At 40.7% G+C, this 18789-nt stretch overlaps 1 protein-coding gene across 3 annotated transcripts in view; it reads right to left on the reverse strand.

The window, feature by feature from the left end:
• vps13d (vacuolar protein sorting 13 homolog D) overlaps positions 1-18789 on the reverse strand; it is a 39386-nt gene that overhangs the window by 4577 nt on the left and 16020 nt on the right. For 2 of the 3 annotated variants that reach the window (XM_052059634.1, XM_052059633.1), the window contains exons 26-62: positions 17632-17770; positions 17292-17508; positions 16663-16834; positions 16385-16494; positions 15799-16011; positions 15422-15717; positions 14974-15107; positions 14048-14203; positions 13631-13793; positions 13383-13457; positions 13101-13307; positions 12042-12131; positions 11598-11738; positions 11365-11490; positions 10871-10945; positions 10601-10703; positions 10147-10299; positions 9847-9982; positions 9700-9747; positions 9219-9369; positions 8265-8481; positions 7940-8184; positions 7663-7854; positions 7458-7584; positions 6336-6478; positions 5912-6042; positions 5318-5493; positions 4999-5122; positions 4493-4728; positions 4310-4412; positions 3740-3897; positions 3333-3441; positions 2363-2533; positions 2071-2175; positions 1203-1352; positions 630-779; positions 381-477 (exon numbers count right to left, since the gene is read on the reverse strand). In XM_052059634.1, the coding sequence (XP_051915594.1) occupies positions 381-477; positions 630-779; positions 1203-1352; positions 2071-2175; positions 2363-2533; positions 3333-3441; positions 3740-3897; positions 4310-4412; positions 4493-4728; positions 4999-5122; positions 5318-5493; positions 5912-6042; positions 6336-6478; positions 7458-7584; positions 7663-7854; positions 7940-8184; positions 8265-8481; positions 9219-9369; positions 9700-9747; positions 9847-9982; positions 10147-10299; positions 10601-10703; positions 10871-10945; positions 11365-11490; positions 11598-11738; positions 12042-12131; positions 13101-13307; positions 13383-13457; positions 13631-13793; positions 14048-14203; positions 14974-15107; positions 15422-15717; positions 15799-16011; positions 16385-16494; positions 16663-16834; positions 17292-17508; positions 17632-17770 (5539 nt within the window). The remainder of the gene's footprint in view (positions 1-380; positions 478-629; positions 780-1202; positions 1353-2070; positions 2176-2362; positions 2534-3332; positions 3442-3739; positions 3898-4309; positions 4413-4492; positions 4729-4998; positions 5123-5317; positions 5494-5911; positions 6043-6335; positions 6479-7457; positions 7585-7662; positions 7855-7939; positions 8185-8264; positions 8482-9218; positions 9370-9699; positions 9748-9846; positions 9983-10146; positions 10300-10600; positions 10704-10870; positions 10946-11364; positions 11491-11597; positions 11739-12041; positions 12132-13100; positions 13308-13382; positions 13458-13630; positions 13794-14047; positions 14204-14973; positions 15108-15421; positions 15718-15798; positions 16012-16384; positions 16495-16662; positions 16835-17291; positions 17509-17631; positions 17771-18789) is intronic. The other variant, XM_052059635.1, reaches the window with a different exon arrangement.

Genomic DNA, 18789 nt, shown 5'->3' on the forward strand with positions numbered 1-18789 from the left:
ACCTTATGATTCGATACACACAATATGTTTTAGTGTAGCCTGGTTTAAACAGGATGGAATGAGGAACTTTGTTGTACTTTGCTACCATCTTGTGGCATATTAGTGCCCAGGAACTAGACTAAAGTGAGTTGAGGAGCTTGACGTAGTGCTTTCCCGCATCTATAAGGAATGATGAACCTAGCGCTAACCAAGCCTTGATACATGAACCGATGAAGCCTGTTCAGATGAGAGGCGAAATGTCTTCTTAAACAACCAGAACAGTCCAATTGGCATCGGATTACAAGGTTTGGGCTGTACAGCACAGAGCTTTTCATTTTCAATGGTTAATGCATCACCATCAATTTGTGAAAGAGACTCATGAAAGTTCACAGTTCACCGACCTGCTTCTGTCTGCCCGTAACCAAAAAAGCTGAGCATCTTGAGCAACAACTTCTCTTCAATGATGACAGTGAATCGCCCAGCTGTTACCATGAGGTGCTGTAGACACAAAGTTACGTCAAGAGAAAGGCTACAATCACACTGCAGGTCAATTATGATTTTTTCTTTTTTTTTGCCCAAATGTGAAATGTATCCTATTTTTTATGCAATGTGAACAGCCAGAGAGTGATGATAATGTGCCCGATACTGACCTTGAAGATATCAGTGAGCATGAGACTGCTCGGAACTTTGACTGAGTTCACCTGCAAGGCTGGAGCACTGTCGCTCACAGTGCCATCGGCAGAACTAGGAGTCACACAGAGCATAACTGGCTGTGTGGTTCCTAGAAGCTGGTTGTCCACCTGATAACCAAAAGAATATTAAAATTCAAAACAATACAAACATATAATGCAGTGGAAATGTATTTGCCCCCCTAAATTAAGATAGTGTGGTGTGTGGTATGACCTGGAACTGGCAGTTCATGCTTGAGGGGTAAAAAAAAGGTAAAACGTCAACTAGCCACTCAGTCCGCTTGCTCCGATTCAAACGTTACAGATTACTGTATCATGACCTGGAGGACTGAAACGGGTTTTCAGGAGTATCTATGCTGATATTCAGCATATTTTATTCATAAGTAATAAGTAGAACATGGTTATGTATTCAGGCCTCATACTTTACTTTTTAGTATCACAGCATCTATATATGATATGATAATGTTTGGCACCACTGCTACCCCACCCCCTCTCCCCCCCACACACACACATGCTACCTAATTTGGATCTCACCTGTATGTTGTGAATGCTCAATTCCAACACTTCATTGGCAGCGGTACGTGTAAAGTGGACATCTATACCGGACAGTGTGGCAAACACAAGCTCTTCAGGAACCTTGTTGACCAGAGATACGCCAATACCTTCCTCCAAATTCACTAAAACCTGGTAAGAATGATGTCAGGTATATATTAATATGAGTAAAAGTATGTTAAAGTGGCAGTCTTTCAATCCTAATGGACAAAAACAGAATGAAGAATACTTTGTCTAACTGACTGACTGTAGAAATAAGGCAAACTATTAACTATTTCTTTTCAATTCTATTTTCAATCCTTTTCAATTTTGTGGGATTTTTATGGGGGGTGGGTATAAATATTGAAGTATACTTTATCGTTTCTGTGGAAAACGTTTTAATTGATCTGGATTATTGAAATCATTTCCAAAATATTTTATAATAATCTTGTCTTGCATATTTCCATTTCAACGTTTTTTGTTTTTTTAAAATATTGATATATTTTAGACTCTGCCTCATAAAGTTTATTCTTGCATGCATCTCATACTCCCCAGCGGCACTTCTCTACATCTTTAGACAACTAATTGCTTATTACTTTTTCATCCATTTCATGTGCCGCACCGTGCATTCTCGTGATTGCACAGTTGGCTGTGAAATTATTTGGATGTTGGATGTGTGATTTGTAATAATTAAATGTAAACAAAAAATCCAATACAATATTACTGTAACGTTTTAATGATTACTATTTTTTCATTCATTAAATAAAATCAATGTCAACATCTCTCACAATATGATCTGAGGTACAGTATTTTAAACAGAGCAAGCACTTGGAGAAATTTGTTTGGGATGTTTGTCTTTCATTGCTTTTACCTCAAGCTCCTGTTCAGGTTCTTTCTTCTTCAAATCCTCTTTGCTCTTGTCCGGATCAGCACTTGGTGACTTGTGGATCATCCTCCTTTGGTTGAAGTCACTGATCTGTTAATGAATACAGAATGAAGGTGAAACAACACCGTGTGAACAAAAGTCTACAGTATACCTGTAATTATAGCAAACAGGCAGCTTCTAATCCTTTCCCTGGTTATCAGCGGTTATTGTGGTGCTCTAGTATTGTGATCAATCAAATTTTGTTGTCCGTAAACAGTTATATGGGGTCTGGTCATACCTGCAGAACACGTGTGGGTCCGTCTGGTAACACTTGAACAGACAATACACCAGAACCAGGCCTCATCTTCTGGTTGATAAACTGCTGTTCAGGGCCAGGCTCCAGAAGTCCAGAATCTGGTCCCAAAACCACCTCTGCTCCATCGTACAGGCCTTCAATACCACCCCTTACCTGAAAGGAAAAAAGAATACAAGTCAATAACCGGCTTTTACTGTCAACTTTAAATCACGAAATTACTGTGCAGTCAAACGGATGACGCTATCTATTGGAAATCAGTTAGGGAGTGTGTTGAACAGATGCAATTCATTTGATCATTTTCAGTCTGGTTGCCTTCAATTACTTTCAACAAAAAAGCTCTTCTGTTGACCCCCATTCCCCCAACAAGTCAATCGGTCCACCTTTCCTGCGATGTTCCTCAGGGGTCAGTTTTGGAGCCCATCCTTTTCATGCTCGATATGTTCCCCCCTAAGATGTCATCAGCCAATTTGAAGGAATATCAAAGGACATGTATGCAGATGACCTCCAGATGTATTTTTCTTTGAATGTTAATAAGGCAGATGACGTAAAAGCACTGCATGATTGCATGACTGCAATAAAGGGCTCACAACTCGCCTTTGTTAAATGCGGCAAAAACATACGCAATAACTGCCAAACAAATTATGCAAGTGATTCGCTATGGCCACCACTGATGAGATGAGCCAACGGTCTGTATTTTCCAGCTAAAAATTCACAGACGCTTAAAGACCAAAAGGGATGCGGAGAGGCAGGATCTGAATTGAATGAAGAAAGTTCAGGAGGATGGTTCAGGGAATCTGAGAACTTGTGAAATACCTGTAGTATAAATTTGATGAGGAAGAAAACTATCACGGAAATAATTTATCAAGGTGCAATGAAATTTGAACAAAAACACTCTCAATAAAAATCTTGTGTTTAGTTAAAAAAGGATTTAAAATTTATTTTATATCCCCACCTGTACTACTAGCCGAGGAAGGCCACAGGTTAGCATGCTTGAGCTGAAATGCCATGTCTGGGTTGTGCTGCGACGAGAGTCTGGTCTTCTTAGCATCAATGGCTCAAAACTGTTTAAGACAGAAAAAATAATAAAAGACATGTAACACTCACTACCTTTTCATTTCCCACACAGTCCAAAACTGATCATTGAATGTCTAACAAGAGAAAACTAAAAGCAACTCACTTTCTTTTAGAGAATTAATTTGCTATTGGACAGATGGCCTTCATTTACAAATACAAGAGAAATATGCATATGCCACAACCACTTTGGTGATTATTACCTATGATTCATGAAGATTCATGAAACATCTCTGTATGGCAGTTTCCATACAATGAAAACCCTGGGGAAAATAAATAAATGCTAACCTGTTGTCAGTGACAGCTGCAAGTCCCGCAATGTCCAAAACCAAAGAGGAGTCCATTGGACGTGGTTGGGTGGGCTTGCTCTGAGGTGGTGAGGAGCCTTCATGACACAACATGCCAGTACCAGTCATCCTCCACAGCTGGGAGCGCTTCCCAGGTTCCTACCAATTAATATTCCATTGTCATTTTTGGCAGGAAATGACCTGATATAATGAATTGAGCTTTTAGCTAAGAGAAAATTGAAACATAAAGCTCTATTTTGCTCTAAAGTTGAAAAATTCAGACATACGTCATGGTAGTATAAAGTAGGAAAAATATGGATGTAGTTGGATTTGCTAAAATCATAATCAGGCTTTTTCCACACATGGACAAAAAATGGAATTCGGCACTTTGACCCGTTGTGTAAATCCAGGCTTGCATGTCAAGTTTAAGCAATTCAACTTTGAAAGCAAGTTTAAAATCATGAAGAAAAATGTCTTAGTTATTATTGGGACAGCTGTGACATTTTTAATGGCTGTGAGATTTTTAATGGCAATCCCCATGATACCTAATAACACAACGCGAAAATAATACCTTCTTTTTCAAGATGACCCTCTGTGTTTTTGTGTCCACATCAAGAACCAGTTCAGCACGGCTTACCGGATGCTTCTTTCCAAGTGGCCTCCTGCCACCACTCCTTTATCAAAGAAAAATAATAACTGCTTTTGTCATCAACTTTTAACATGAAAAAAAATTCTTCATGTCAGGGATCAGTACTGTGAGAAGGTGTGCGTGGCAGCGATGTAGATGAAATTCTCATAGTAGAGCTTGTTGTATTCTCTGAAGAAGTTCATGTCAGCTGTGACCTCTGAGGAGCCCGCTCCCTTCACAATCAGAGTCAGGTATGGTGGCAGAGTTTGCTCATCACAGGCGTAGTCCAGTTCGGAATCTGCCTTCACCTCAGTGTGCAGCTTGATGTCAACTACCCCATGTTGCCAGAATTGGATCGGAACCTGAAGAGATTTGAAGAAACTTCGTTTCTTACTTTGTCTCCGAGCTGGATCATAGCACAACATTCAACAGTGTAAAGATCCATTATTAGTAAAGACAATTGAAGTATATTTAAAAATCCACCCATCCATCCATCCATCCATTCTCTACCACTTATCAAGAGTCAGGTCGCAGGGGCAACAGGTGATGTGTCTCTCAATTGTTTACCTCTGCAGTACTTGCTCATACATGTTAAATCGTGCAAAAAGCCATATAACAAAGCAGGAGCTTACTTCAGAGATATTGTGGATACGGAAAGGTGGGGGCAGCTGATCACTGTCAGTAAAGGAGATCTGGTAGGTGGCTCCCTTGATGGTGACCTCGGTCCGCAGGAAGAAGCAATTCCCCATGGTGTCCCTTTAAAAAGCAAGATTCAATGAAACCACTTTATTTACACGGACGTATGCACACACAAATTCATTTCAGGTTCGAGTACATTTTAGGTTCAACCTCAAGTTTCACACTTCATTGGAGTATCCCTTACTTGTTGTGAGTCGTGTTAATGGATGTATTTAGAAAATGTTAAGGATGAGGGGCCAAACTATTTCTCACCTCATGTTGACGTGGAAGGACTTGGGTTTATTGACCTCAAAGCCTCCCGACCAGGTGCATGTTGGGCTGTCCATTAGGCGCACACACAACAGTTGGTCATAGTCATTTCGGGGCCAGTGGAAGACAACGCTGGAGCCTGGCAGAGTGGAGATGTAACCCTCTGGGTTGGCTGTACCCTGGGAATAAGTCAAATGTATCTATTTATAATATAGTAGGACTTCCTACCATGACCAAGCTCAAAATTCAATTAACTCGTACAGTATATCAAATAATGTATTCCCATTAGTTCTGTGTTAGCATCAACTCCATGCTCGTTGTGCATGTTTTCAATTTTCTTTGTATTTGATTGTTCAGTACAATATATGGCTGAAAGTGCTTTGGTGACTGTCATTCTCATTTTTGTCACTTCACATAGGGTGAGAATTTGTAATTAATATTCAGCAAGTAAAAAGGCAAAAAAAAAAAAACCCAACAACAACAAATCAATCAACCAAGCAACGCCCCTTCACTCGGAAAACCTTTTAAGTTGGGGCACTTGTCAGTTAAAGTAAGGGAGATAAGGGAACAACACCGTGAGATGAGGAAATTCTTCACCTTTCCTCGAGCAAACTCTCTCTGAGCGAAGGCAAGTTTGTGTGAGGAACTGTTGTCCAGCAAATACCGGGGGGCAAATGTCACGATGTGAGTGTCTCTGTAGCGTCCTTTTCCATTACGCACACTAATACCTACATTGAGAAGACAGACAATAAATGATCAATTAAATCACTGGTATTTACACGTTTCAGGCAACAAGAATGTTTTTTCAGTGCTTGCCACAAAAAGTGTTTACTAGGGACATCGTATACAAAATGAGCAAGGCTCTTGCCCTGATTGCGCCTCACGCGTTTGAAATATTGTAAACTTTTTGTCATGCTAAGTGATATTGCACTGGTGATACCAGACATTTACTGTTACTAGATTCAATTATATTTAAGTTAGGAATTACTAATTGACACAAAGTGGGAATACAACAACTTGCCAATGTTGTAGATGAGTCCAGGTCTGTTACCCTGTTGAATAACCTTCACTGCCCTGACTCCACTTCCTCCATCCAGGGAGAAACCCTGGCACCAGCCTGGAACTCCGTCTGGATGGATCCCCTTTCCAACACGCATAGTACACCTGGGTTTGAGAAGTATAGGGAAAATTGAATGAAAAAGAAAAAAAAACATCAATGCCAATAAGCACAGTATTGTGTGGAATCGACCGTTGATTAAATGCATCTTGAACCAACCGAAACTTTTTCAAAAGAACAACTTTTTCAAAATAACAATCGATCAATTAAGTGAACTGAAGAGGCAATCTGACCTTTATGCAGGTAATTTAGGACATATGAATTAAACAATTGTCCATGCATATTTAGTGAGCGAAGAAATGCCACTTGGTCTATTCATTCTCCAAAGTGTATTTTGTGCCATCAGAAGATCATTTGGCTCTGCATCCCCACGTTTACACATGTATGTTGAAATTGACATGACATGACAGTTATCTGGTGATGTGTTTCATGAACACGGCAGCTAGCTATATTATTTTTAAATTAATTAAAAAAGTTATTAAATGTACATGAAAAATAAAGACCTCATTAATTACAGACTATATATTGACTTTTTATTGCTGAAAATGATGTACATAGGGTCGGGCATGGCTCAGAGTTTATAGCAGGTCGTCCAGTAATCGGAAGGTCCACTGTTAGAATCCTACTCTATCCGAGTCATGTGTCATTGTGTCCTTGGGCAAGACACTTCATTCACCTTGCATCCAGAGCCACTCACACTGGTATACGGCCGAGTGTGAATGCTGGGTGGTCCTTGGAGGGGCTTCCGTCAGCCTGCCTCAGGGCACCTGTGGCTCCACACAGTTTACCGCCACCAGTGAAGATGAATGTACATGAGTGCACGAACAATGTACCCATTTTGAGTGCTTTGTGTGTCCCATGTCCAGAAAAGCACCATATAAATTTGATACATTTTTATTATTAGGTATCCCTTTAAAAAATAATAATTGGCTCTTCTTAGTGTTTATGGTTTACATAGTCAAACTGGATCTGTGTTTACTAAAGTGTTAAAATGATACATACAATTATATTCTAATACAAACTTACATAGCAGGTTGTTCTTTGTCAGTGTAGCAGAACAGTAATGGACTGAGGCTTCGCGCTAATTCATGCTCATCAAACTGGCCTGCTGCATCCACTTTTCCATTGTCTTGTCTGAAAATTAATGGCAAGCCTGAAAAGGGAAAATAACTTGAGGAACTGAGCAAATTTGTTGCAGACAATGACTTTTTATTTATTTATCCTTCTTAACCTGTTTTGTTGATGAGCCAGTAGGGGGCCGAAATGAGGATTTTCAGTGCCCCATGTGCCCGCAGGATGATGCGGATGGTGAGACAAAGAAGACGCTTGTTTGTGTCATACAGCCTCATCATTACAACATAATTCTGAGTTCCAGGAGGAATGAGCAGCTCTTTGCACACGGGGAAGTTCTCTAATAGGACACCTGAAATACAAGCATCAAGAGCATTAATGAGACAAACTGTATAGCAAATGCTAATACTAGTGGGTTTTTTCCCCTCCTCTCCGACCTAGCTCCATGTTCTGTGAGGTGTCCACAGCATGAAGCACGGCTTCTTTTCCAGGTTTCAGTGAGCCTTTGATGGCTGTCCCCTTCACGTAGTAGTTGAGGTCACAGGGAAGCAGGTTGGCCAGCACCATGGTGGGCAACAGATAGATTGTGTGACCTGGCTGTCGATAGATCTGATTTGTACTAGAGACCCTTTTGGCAGGTCGCTGGTCTGGGTAGTTTTCCTTTTTTATGACCACACAAAACCTTGAGAAATGCAGAGAAAACAGTTGACATAAATAATCGAAAATCAAACCAGAGCAAAATGTGCGAGTCAACCAATTTACCTGAAGTTACGTTTCAGAGTGTCATCAAAGTCTGCAGACTGGCAATCCCTCTTGCTGCTGCTGATCTCCCCGGGCCGCTCCACACTGGTCCAATGGATTGGAACTTTGCAGAAAAATAAGCCGAAGCCCTTGGGCCGTACTTGGAGCCGCCATGACGTCAGGTGGAGTGGAACTGCCAAGGCCTGACCAGGCAAAATTGGAGGCAATACCACCGGCTCTGTAGACAGATTGACAGTTGGTGAAGGATGGCTGTTTGAAAGTGCTCTATTAATACTGTTGAGTTGAGAAACAATAAAAACAACACTTTAGAATGTGTAACGGCTGACTGTCAGTGAATGAGAAAAAAGTGCATGTGGCAGACAGCAGAAGGTTGCATAATCAGTTCAGTTCTTTGTTGTTATTTTGGCATTGTTAAGGCCGAAACAGACCCGACCGACCCTTTTGTGCATAAAGATACATTGACAGACTTTTCATCTTTCAAAATCAGACCCTACAACATATATAAACAGAAATAGTTCACTGTGAAAATGAATCCTTGTTTTGGCAATTGTTTTTTAAAAATGTGCAATTAAATGTTTATCAATAGCCTCACACACACACACACACACACACACACACACACACACACACACACACACACACACACACACACACACACACACACACAAAATGTTTAGTTGGATGGAAACCCACTGTTCATTCCATGCCATAAAATGTCATTTTTAAAATTTATGTTTATTGTATAATGTTTATAAATTTAAAGTGTAAGTATAGTAGTCCAGACTACTGACTACTAGTCCAGACTATTACGGTGCCTCACAACTTAGGGGGGCATCATTATTTCTGCGCCACAAATCTCCCTGCTTCTGTGTGATGTACTACAAACATATACAACAGAGTGTACACTGAAAATGAGTCCAGTAAATCATGAAAAACGGAACTGCAGTAGCCTACTGTCAGGAGCAGAGGGGCTGTCAAGTCTGATCTCCATAGGAACATCGAGACGATTCTTCAAAATGAGGGGTGAGCGGACAGTTATGACCTTCCTTGCACTTCCCTCCATCGTGATGGAGAAGACCACTCTGACTGGAGGCAGTGCTGAGAACTGTGTGATTTTCATCAAAAGGTATGGCGCACAAAGTCAGATGTAGCTTTAAAGCTTGAACAAAAAGTATATGATGATGTCATTATAACCATTTACAGTAAAAGCAATGTCAATCAAAAACAAGAATTTAAACAGTTTCATTTAGTGAAAGAAATAATTGAGTTACTGGTAAATGTTTGAGATAAGACCTGTTGCTTAATGGCTGGTGCAAAGTTTTATTCATGCAATTATCAAGCTTCTCGGTAAGTGTAGTCATGATTGGGATTAGCATTACAACAGTGTGATGACCTGTATTTTATAGTTTTCTCAGTGACTTAGCATCGGACTTACGTAGACGTGTGGATGAATTATGTTAGTCCTACTGATAGGACTGCCAACCTGTGGAAGTGCAACGGGTGTGGGGGTCAGGGGAAATGGAATTAATGGTTAAAAAATGTTCCAGCTAGACTTGATTTTGAGGACAAAATGTTCGCTTACGATGTTGGATGCGTTGTTCCTGTCTGGAGCTGCATAACGGAAGAAAATTCCAACTTTGTCTACAGACACAGGCTTTACTTGCTCCCATCCACACACTCGGACAAGCAGCTGGTGCAGCTTCAGCTCATGAGTGTGCCTGGCATAAGGAAATAATGACAACTTGTAAGTTTTAAATAACAGGCACAGACTTCCCATGCAGGGCTACTACTGTTGCCTGAAGCTTTCATTAATATTACATTAGTAACTACTATTTGTCTATTCAATACAAATATCAGTGACAAACATTGCTCAGAAATATACCTATGGCGAAGTTTCTCTCGAGCTTCAAACTCAAATGGAATCTCCTCGCCGGGAAACACCTCTCGCCACTGACTAACATTGTGGCTATCATCATTGCCTGGACCGTGGATGTCGCCAATAGAGTCTGCACTACTGCTGTGAGAAAGTGCCACTCTGAAAGAAACATTTCAAGAAGCTGGATGGGTGGGCATTAAAAGGTCTTTTGTCTGTGGCAGTCTCGAGATATACTTGAGCTCAAAATACAGCCGCCAAACATGAAACGCAGAATGTAACATTTTGTAAATCAATAGTGATCTGGAAGCAACAGACTACACATGGCCGTGGACCTACATGTTAGTCCATTGGCCAAATAATCAAGATATTCTGCAGCAAATAGCTGTCATTTGTACACGTTTGAGGACCGGTGCATTATGACAACCGACTGTATAGTGTGCATTGAAATAGTTCCACCAACCTTGTGGGGGTTGTAGTCAAAGTGGCAAACCACATTGTACATCCTGTATGGTTGCGCAGAGCATATGGCACAAATGGTTGCCTCTTCTTGGAAAGTTTTACTCCTATTTTAAACAGAAATTGTCTTTAAAAAAACATATAGCTAGCGATAGATGGATCTGGTAACCCTTGTTGGATAACTAATAAAGACAGAAAAGGTTTGTACTAAATGAACTGCAACTGAATGTGTTGCTACAAGAGATGATCTGAGTCACAAAACTCTGAAGTGTACCTTTGGAGTCAGTTTGCTGATCGAAACTGGTCAAGCTGGCAGTGCTCCTAGTTCGAAGGTGGCAGAGGGGAGCACCTGAGAAAATACAGGTCAAAGAAATCTTATCTTCATTAGGGGTGCGAGTGAGTGGGAGCCTATCCCAGATGGTTGAGAGGAGGGGTCGAGCCTGGAAAGGCTGCCAGTCATATAAGATAAGATAAGATATCCTTTATTTGTCCCACAATGGGGAAATTTACAATATATATGGATTCACACTCACATTCAAACCTATGGACAATTTGGAGCATTCAGTGAACCGAAAAAGCATTTTGGGGCAGAATGTGATAGGAAGTACACAAAGAAAACCTACACAAGCACATAATGTAGGCATTTAAATGCAAACTCCACACAGGAAGGCCGCAGACTAGATTTAAACTTGCCATTTCAGAACTGTGAGGCAAACATGCTGAACAACATTTTGTTTTTCTAATCCACTTAATTCTGTTGCAACTCACTCTGTCCAATTTTAGGCGGGTCAACTGAGGAGCCAACCCAGGACAAGGTGGGTGAAGATTGACGACTTTGTTCTTCCTTGTTACAGTAGTCTGCTATCCAGGAGGTCTTGGTTGTGTTGTACTGTTCTGTATCAACCAAATAATAGGTAGTCCAACAAATAAATAAATAACAACATGATTCCGTAATTCAAACGGCATGTTTAAACAATTAGTACCATATTGGTTTGACTCACCCAATAGTACAGAGGTGATGTTGACATCAAGTCGCTGCTTGGCTCTAACACCCATCTTGAGACGGGGAGGATGTAATCGGCTTGCTTCTTGCTTCTGCCAGGACAGGAGGCAGGGCCAAGGCTCGATAAATGGCTCCCAGCCTATCATACACAAAACACACGAGCCATTCAAATTTTACATGCTCATAATATACAAAACAGGCCATACAAAATGACAAGATACATTGTGATGCAAGCACAGATTGTTTTGTGCACTGTGACGCAAAGATGTGAAACATGAATGTTGACTACAAAACTTGTGACATCATTTTGACATTGCTTTCAGACTTTTCAGAATGTGGTTATAAAATTTGGTCTGAAATTTACTTAATCTCAAATGTTAAAAAATAAAATAAAGTCAGACGGTTAAAACGGTGTTTAATAGCAAAAGGTCCAATGTTGTACCTGACAGTTCCCTGTTGTAGTAGTCTCCTGAAAGACTAAAGCTGGCATTGCCTTCCTGGATGGAACCAATACGCTGCAACACGTTAAGCCCTATAATAACAAATAAGTATGGTGGTGACACATTGGACTTGAATCCATAAGGTCCTAGAAATGTCATCATTCCTTTGCCTTACAACCCTGTTTTCATGGAACAAAATTCTTTCATAGCATTGCGAGTGAGCTGTAGCCTATCCCATCTGACTTTGGACTAGAGACAGAAACCAATCAATCATAGGGCACCGATAGAAAAACAATAATTCACAACTATGGACGATTTAGTCTTACATAAAATGGTGGAGAATAGACAAACACAATGTTATCATGTTTAAAAGATTCATTTCGTTACATGCTTGGTTGACCTCAAATTTGTGTGTTTATACAGGTGGTACACAATGGAGCACAGAGAATCAGGGGTCAGTTTGAGGTGAATGGAGCCAATGTGCTTGGCAACTGATAAGATAGGAAGAAAGATTCAATTTCGGGCTGATAGGGAGGACAGAATACGCTCCAGCATAATAAAATGTCCTTGAGCAAAAGTTACAGATGTATCAATTCATGGGAAGATGTTGGTGCTTGTACAAGGGAAGTGTCTTGACCTCCAGGTGTCCACTGAGGGGTGTATCATTGGGGCCAGTCGAGGGGCATGGTATGTAAATAAAGAAGGGAATGTTTTTCTGATGTCAGTTGTCATTTGCATAAATTGTCAATAAAGGCCAGCAGGAGCTGTGAAAGTTGGGGTTTTTGGTTTGAGAAGCGAGCACGAGTTAGTGCGGCTTCAAGAATCGTACCTCCTCCCTGGCAGTGAGAGACAATCTGTTCCTGGTCGAGTCTCTGTTCAACTGTCCAAGTGAGCATCTCTGATAAAAAAACTAACATAGATGTTTGTGGAATGGAAGCGCAAGTACCCAAAGAAAACCGATGGAAGCATGAGGAAAACATGCAAACTCCACATGATTGCAAGACAGACATGCTAAGAACTATTCAATAGTTGTGTATCAGAAGTAAGAGTAAGAGACTTACTGGAGAAGGTGAGCTCAGCAAGTGGTATGTCACAGTCCAAACAGTCATCTATTAAACAAATGCAGATGCTCTCTGCTTTTACTTCTATACCAGACAAAGTAGTAGCCTGGCTGGAAGAACCAGATACAGTTCTGGAACGTTCTCTGGACCGGCCTGCAATGTTCTCAGCATTCTCCAACAGCCAAGTTGCAGCCAGATCCAGGTGACCTTGGAGATACAAAGTAGGTTTAATCAAAACAACACTGGAGCCACACTAGTGAATGTCTCAGAGGTCGGACTCACCTTTGCAAAGGATGAGAGCTTTTTTACAGTCCTCTTTCCTGAAACCAAGATCTTGTAAATGAATCAGCTGCCCTTCTGTGGAAACAAAATACTTTTTCAATAATGCATACTGAAAATGGTTTGGTTTAGACATTCAACCAATGGATCCATTAATTGAGCAAAGCCACCAATAATTATAGTTGAGAAATATTATTGTAGTGGCTCAAACAAAATGGAGTGAGATACAGCAGACCCTGGCCATTGCATACCTATGAGAGCAAGAGTTTTCTTCTTGTGAGATTCTTTGGGTGTATCGAGAGGCACGGTGTCACAGGGCGGTGGAGGATTTACAGTCGGGATGGATTTGGCAATGGCCAAGAACAGCTGAATGTCATTGTAAGATAGTCGGATGTCCAGAACAGGAAAATGGATCTGCAGGTTCACAGACCAGTATTTATGTTAATAGACAATTAACAGAGCCAAGTCACTATATTTCGTGAAAACACTTTCATTACATAAAATAATACCATAAATAAAGGTTTACAACAGTTTTTTAAAAATAAAAATAAAGTCGGTAAAAAATATTAACGCACGTATAAAACAACGTATCCCACTAAACAACTCACATCATTTATGATACTCAGCTTTTATTAGTACGATTAAAAAGTTGACACTTAATTCCGAACCTCCAGCAAAGGTGGGATGTCCTCCACGCTGAATGCATCGAGTAGACCAGAGCTACTTTGGTAAGTGGGGCAGCCACACAGCTCCACCTGAACATTGACTGGATCAACAATGGACAGTGCTGTCTCCTGTTCACTGTCAAGACGACACGAAAACACCTGAAAGTGAAGGATTGGCTCAGAATTAATGAGTGGGGATGTCGCGATCATGCTTTTTTTTCCATCACTCAAATCTGAATCAGAGTCTTTGGTTTTAAGTATCTGCCGATACGAGTCACGATCTTGATACTTAGGCAACGTATTAAGAAAAAAAGAGCGGGCATCATATTTTTCTCAAATTAATAAAGACATATCTATTTGGATATGAATTTCCATCAATTTGTACATTATAGGTATGGAGCAATCCATCATATAACTGCAAATTGCTTTTTTTGTAACACTCTCAAAATGAATTCAAAGTTCTATGTTTTCCTATATTTTCCTATCATGCTCTGAAAGAGGGCGGCCCGCTGACCCGGTGGTTAGCACGACGACCTCACAGTGCAGAGGTACCGGGTTCAATTCCAGCTCCGGCCTCCCTGTGTGGAGTTTCCATGTTCTCCCCGGACCCGCGTGGGTTTTCTCCGGGTACTCCGGTTTACTCCCACATTCCAAAAACATGCATGGCAGGCTGGTTGAACATTCTAAATTGTCCCTTGGTGTGAGTGGGAGTGTTGAAGGTTGTTCGTCTGTATGTGCCCCGCGATTGGCTGGCAACCGGTTCAGGGTGTCCCCCGCCTACTGCCCGAAGACAGCTGGTATAGGCTCCAGCACCCCCCCACCACCCTTATTGTGAGGATAAAGTGGATCGGAAAATGAATGGATGGATATTCTGTAAGATTTACCGGTACATTGTATGCTCTTTTTCAACTCCAAGAAAGAGGGCTTACTTCTATGCCGGCAAGGCTTCCCGAGAAGGGCCTATCTGAGAGGCGAGGTTTGTACGTGAGAACTGTGGTGCCTTTAAGAATGATGGCGTTTGTATCCAGGCACCTTGAATCCTCAACAATGACAAATTCAGTACCTGAAGACAGAAGGAGATTTTTTTTTCCAAGATCATTGACTCTACATACTGTACATACTGTCCATTCTATCATTTTGATGTCCGTAATATAGTATGTTGAAATCACTGGTATCACACATTGGGATGATGCTGAAATGCAATTTTAGGCTCCATCTTTCATCTTTCCCCTTCACATTGGTACAGTGGTAATCTTGTTCAAATATTTGCATACTACATGCATGTAAGGTTGAGGTCTTTTTGCATTAACTTTGTTTTCCCACACATATTTTGCAACAGCGGGTCAAGTAGTTAATATTACCATGTCAATGACTGACCTGTAACATTGACCTTAACCTCAAGGCAGCGATTGTTGGTAATGGACACTGTGGACCTCTTGGTGACCACACCACTCTTGACCCTCTTTGGTATGACAGCTCCAGCAATGAAGGAATTAGTATTTGCTTCAACGTCATAATTGCCGTTACTTGGACAATGAAGATTCTCAGCACCTCCTGACATCTTTTTTACTGGCAGCTGCAAGAATTCTTGCACAAGCCGGAGCCAGTCAAAGATGAGAAAGACCCTTAGGTTGTTCAGGACAACCGTGAAACAAGAGGAATCTCGTGTTGATCTGCAACAAGTTGGAGAGCATTATATGTTAGACAACAAAAATTAACTTCAGTTCGAATTTATTTAGGAGAAAATTATGTACCTGTAATGCAGTTCCAGTTGCAGAGAAGCTTGGTTTGTGCCAGTTTTAGAAGGCTGGAGAATGCAGTTAAATACATTGTGCCGGGTGCCGTCAGCACCACCAGTGCTCTTGCACCGGGTGTCATAGGCAAGCAGTGAGTGAGAAACAAGATTGACTGATGTGGAGCCATTGGAGAACTTCTCAAATAGCAGCTTGGATTTCATGAAGTTAAATCTAAGACAAAAAAAAACAGCAACTAAAGATGGCATTAAAAAAAAAAGTGCAGTTGAGCCCGCTATTTGTGGGGGAGAACGACCAAGCCAGACCGCAAATGGTGAAAATCAGTGTTCAGTTGATGGACACTGATAAGCACTGGGTAGAGAATTTATATTACCGGTATATTTTTTTGACCAAACCCAAACAATTCTTCAAAAATACTGATATAATTAAGATACATTTTTCACGAGACATGGGAGGGAATTAAAATAAAAAATCCACACACACACACACACACACACACACACATACATATATATATATATATATATATATATACTGTATATATAAATATTTAAAAACGAGCAATAGTAGAACTGTAAAGACTAACCTTGCTAGTGAACGCTTGTGCGATTTGTTACTGTCCATCAGCTCCAGACTGACATCCATCATATCCACCAGGATTGACAAGTTGGTGAAGACATCTCCACTTAACACAGTCTGTGGAGAAACACCATCTACGATTAGTTCCCTCCTTGTCCTCTTGCACCCATCTTTTCTGCTGTCATTCCACATTTAGATAAGATAACCTTGATTATGCGACCCAAAAACAAATAATCATTCGAAAGTTTTTTTTGTTAAGGACAAAAAGTCACTCTGCTGTCTTACATAGGTACTAGGGTCCTGCAGGTTGAAGGGTCGAAGAAATTCTTCAACAGGCTCTCCTAGATTGTTCTCCAGCAGCCCTCGAATCAGTTGGTAGTGTTCTGGATCTAGCGAGCACTGTACTGATGACAGGCTGCCGTAGATAGTCATATCTGGGACTGCATGGCTCAGTTCACTTAAAAAAAAGCACAGGGATAAATCAGTTACTGTTCAGGATTTAGACAAGCTCTTACTAACCGCGTTGCCAAGTATATCAGGGGCACCAATATCAATGATGGGAACAGGCAAAGCCATGCAACGCAACGTTATCAGGCTGAAACACATTGTGGCACCAGCATTACAGCCCTCCCAGAAATCAGTAAGCTGATATTAACAAGGCAATAAAAATTAAATCGACAGATTTAGCTTTGCAATTTAAGATCTTCAGATAAAGATGTCAGTGATATTCTTAAAAATTGACAATTCCAGTCATTAAAATAGATAGAGCTTGGCTCGATACTTTGGCCATGATAGTTGTTTAAAAAAAAAAAGAAAACTATAAAAAATGATTACCACTTGCAACCAATGTCCAAAAATAGTCATAACATGAATCTTATTTTACAAAAAAGTGAGGGAAATGAAGTAGAAATCACCTGTCCAGGTTACGTTCAACTTTAAGCTGGAGGCGACAGCAGTCTTTCAGGAGGTTTCCTCCCATCCGACGTACACAGTAGGATGGGAAAATAACATCTGAGATGTCAGAGGCAGTACAACCTCTATCATATGTTTGGCACGGCAGACGCTCTGCAGCAAAAACATCCATCTGCTGCAGGTCCAGAGCAATGCAATCCAAAAGACACACATGGGCTTCTGAAGACCAAAAAAAAAACATTAAAAGTTTTGTCAGATTTATCATAATGGTCCTATAATGGCAATCAAGACAAAAGTAAATATATTAACGCGCTTTTTTCCAAACTAACCAGGGATGGTTACCTGAAGCGGTAGGGCCACTACCCCCCTCCTGATCTCTTTCTGACTGTGCGCTGCCATTAGTCCCGGAGCCTACACCGCTGGGGGAAGTTTGATGCCATTTTTGCTCATAAGACCATGCTTCTGCATTTTCTGACGGCTCCTTTTTCAAGAGAAAACAACAGTAAAACAATCCATCATCATGCAAATTGGGTTATGTGGTTGTGCCTATAACTTAGTAAAGCAGGTAAAATCCTGAACTCATAGTTATAGAAATTTTGTTAACCTACCGGTACATTGTTTTTCAAGATAAATACACTAAGAATATTGTGGCAAATATTCAAGGAATTATCCTTGGTATGGCTATTTTATTTGCATTATGTTCTACTGTTGTAATCTATATGCGTGGGTTTTGCGGGAATGTGGAGAAAAGGACAAAAAAGCCGGTGACGAAGTTTGATGGCAGCACAATATTCTTTTATGTTCTTGCACTGAAAACGTTCTTTAGTCTTGCTGGAGGAGGATATAAACAGCTGCTATGACGAACTTGAATACACACCACCCACATGGAATAGGCTCCACGTGCTGGGAAAACTGGCTAATCAGGTACAGTACTGGAAATAGAACCTTGTCGTACCCGGAATATAACTGCGCATCCCGAACGTAAGTGAAATTGGAAGCTACTTTAACCACTAACGTCAGTCCTAAATGAGCTTTTGTCTGCTACAGTTTTCCCCAATTCCTTTTAAAAACATTTGCCTTTGAACTCGTCTTTTCAAACTACCGCCATTTAAAGTAATTTAGAATGTCAAATAACGCGAAATACCCTTACTCGGAACTCCCTAATCAGTAATACAGTACTAATCTGGACAACCCGTATACTGTTACAATATCAAAAGTTGATTTATTGTACTGATCAAACTTCATTAGTCCCACGAGAGCGGATATTTTGCATTCACGCTACACTCACGTTTGAAACACACACACACATGCAGGATGCACAAAAGAAAGATGACAGGGTGAGCAGGTTGTACACAAAAACAGGCCATCGAACAGTTTTGGGTTTGCTGACGGGAAAATAGTAGTACAGTACTGTACTCAAAAAGTCAAACAAAAATATGGTAGTGGTCAGTCTGGAGTTAGAATTGGAGTGAAGCGTCAATGCTTGGATCAACGATTTAA

This window comes from Hippocampus zosterae, chromosome 2 (assembly GCF_025434085.1).
Source record: "Hippocampus zosterae strain Florida chromosome 2, ASM2543408v3, whole genome shotgun sequence".
Lineage (NCBI taxonomy): Eukaryota > Metazoa > Chordata > Actinopteri > Syngnathiformes > Syngnathidae > Hippocampus > Hippocampus zosterae.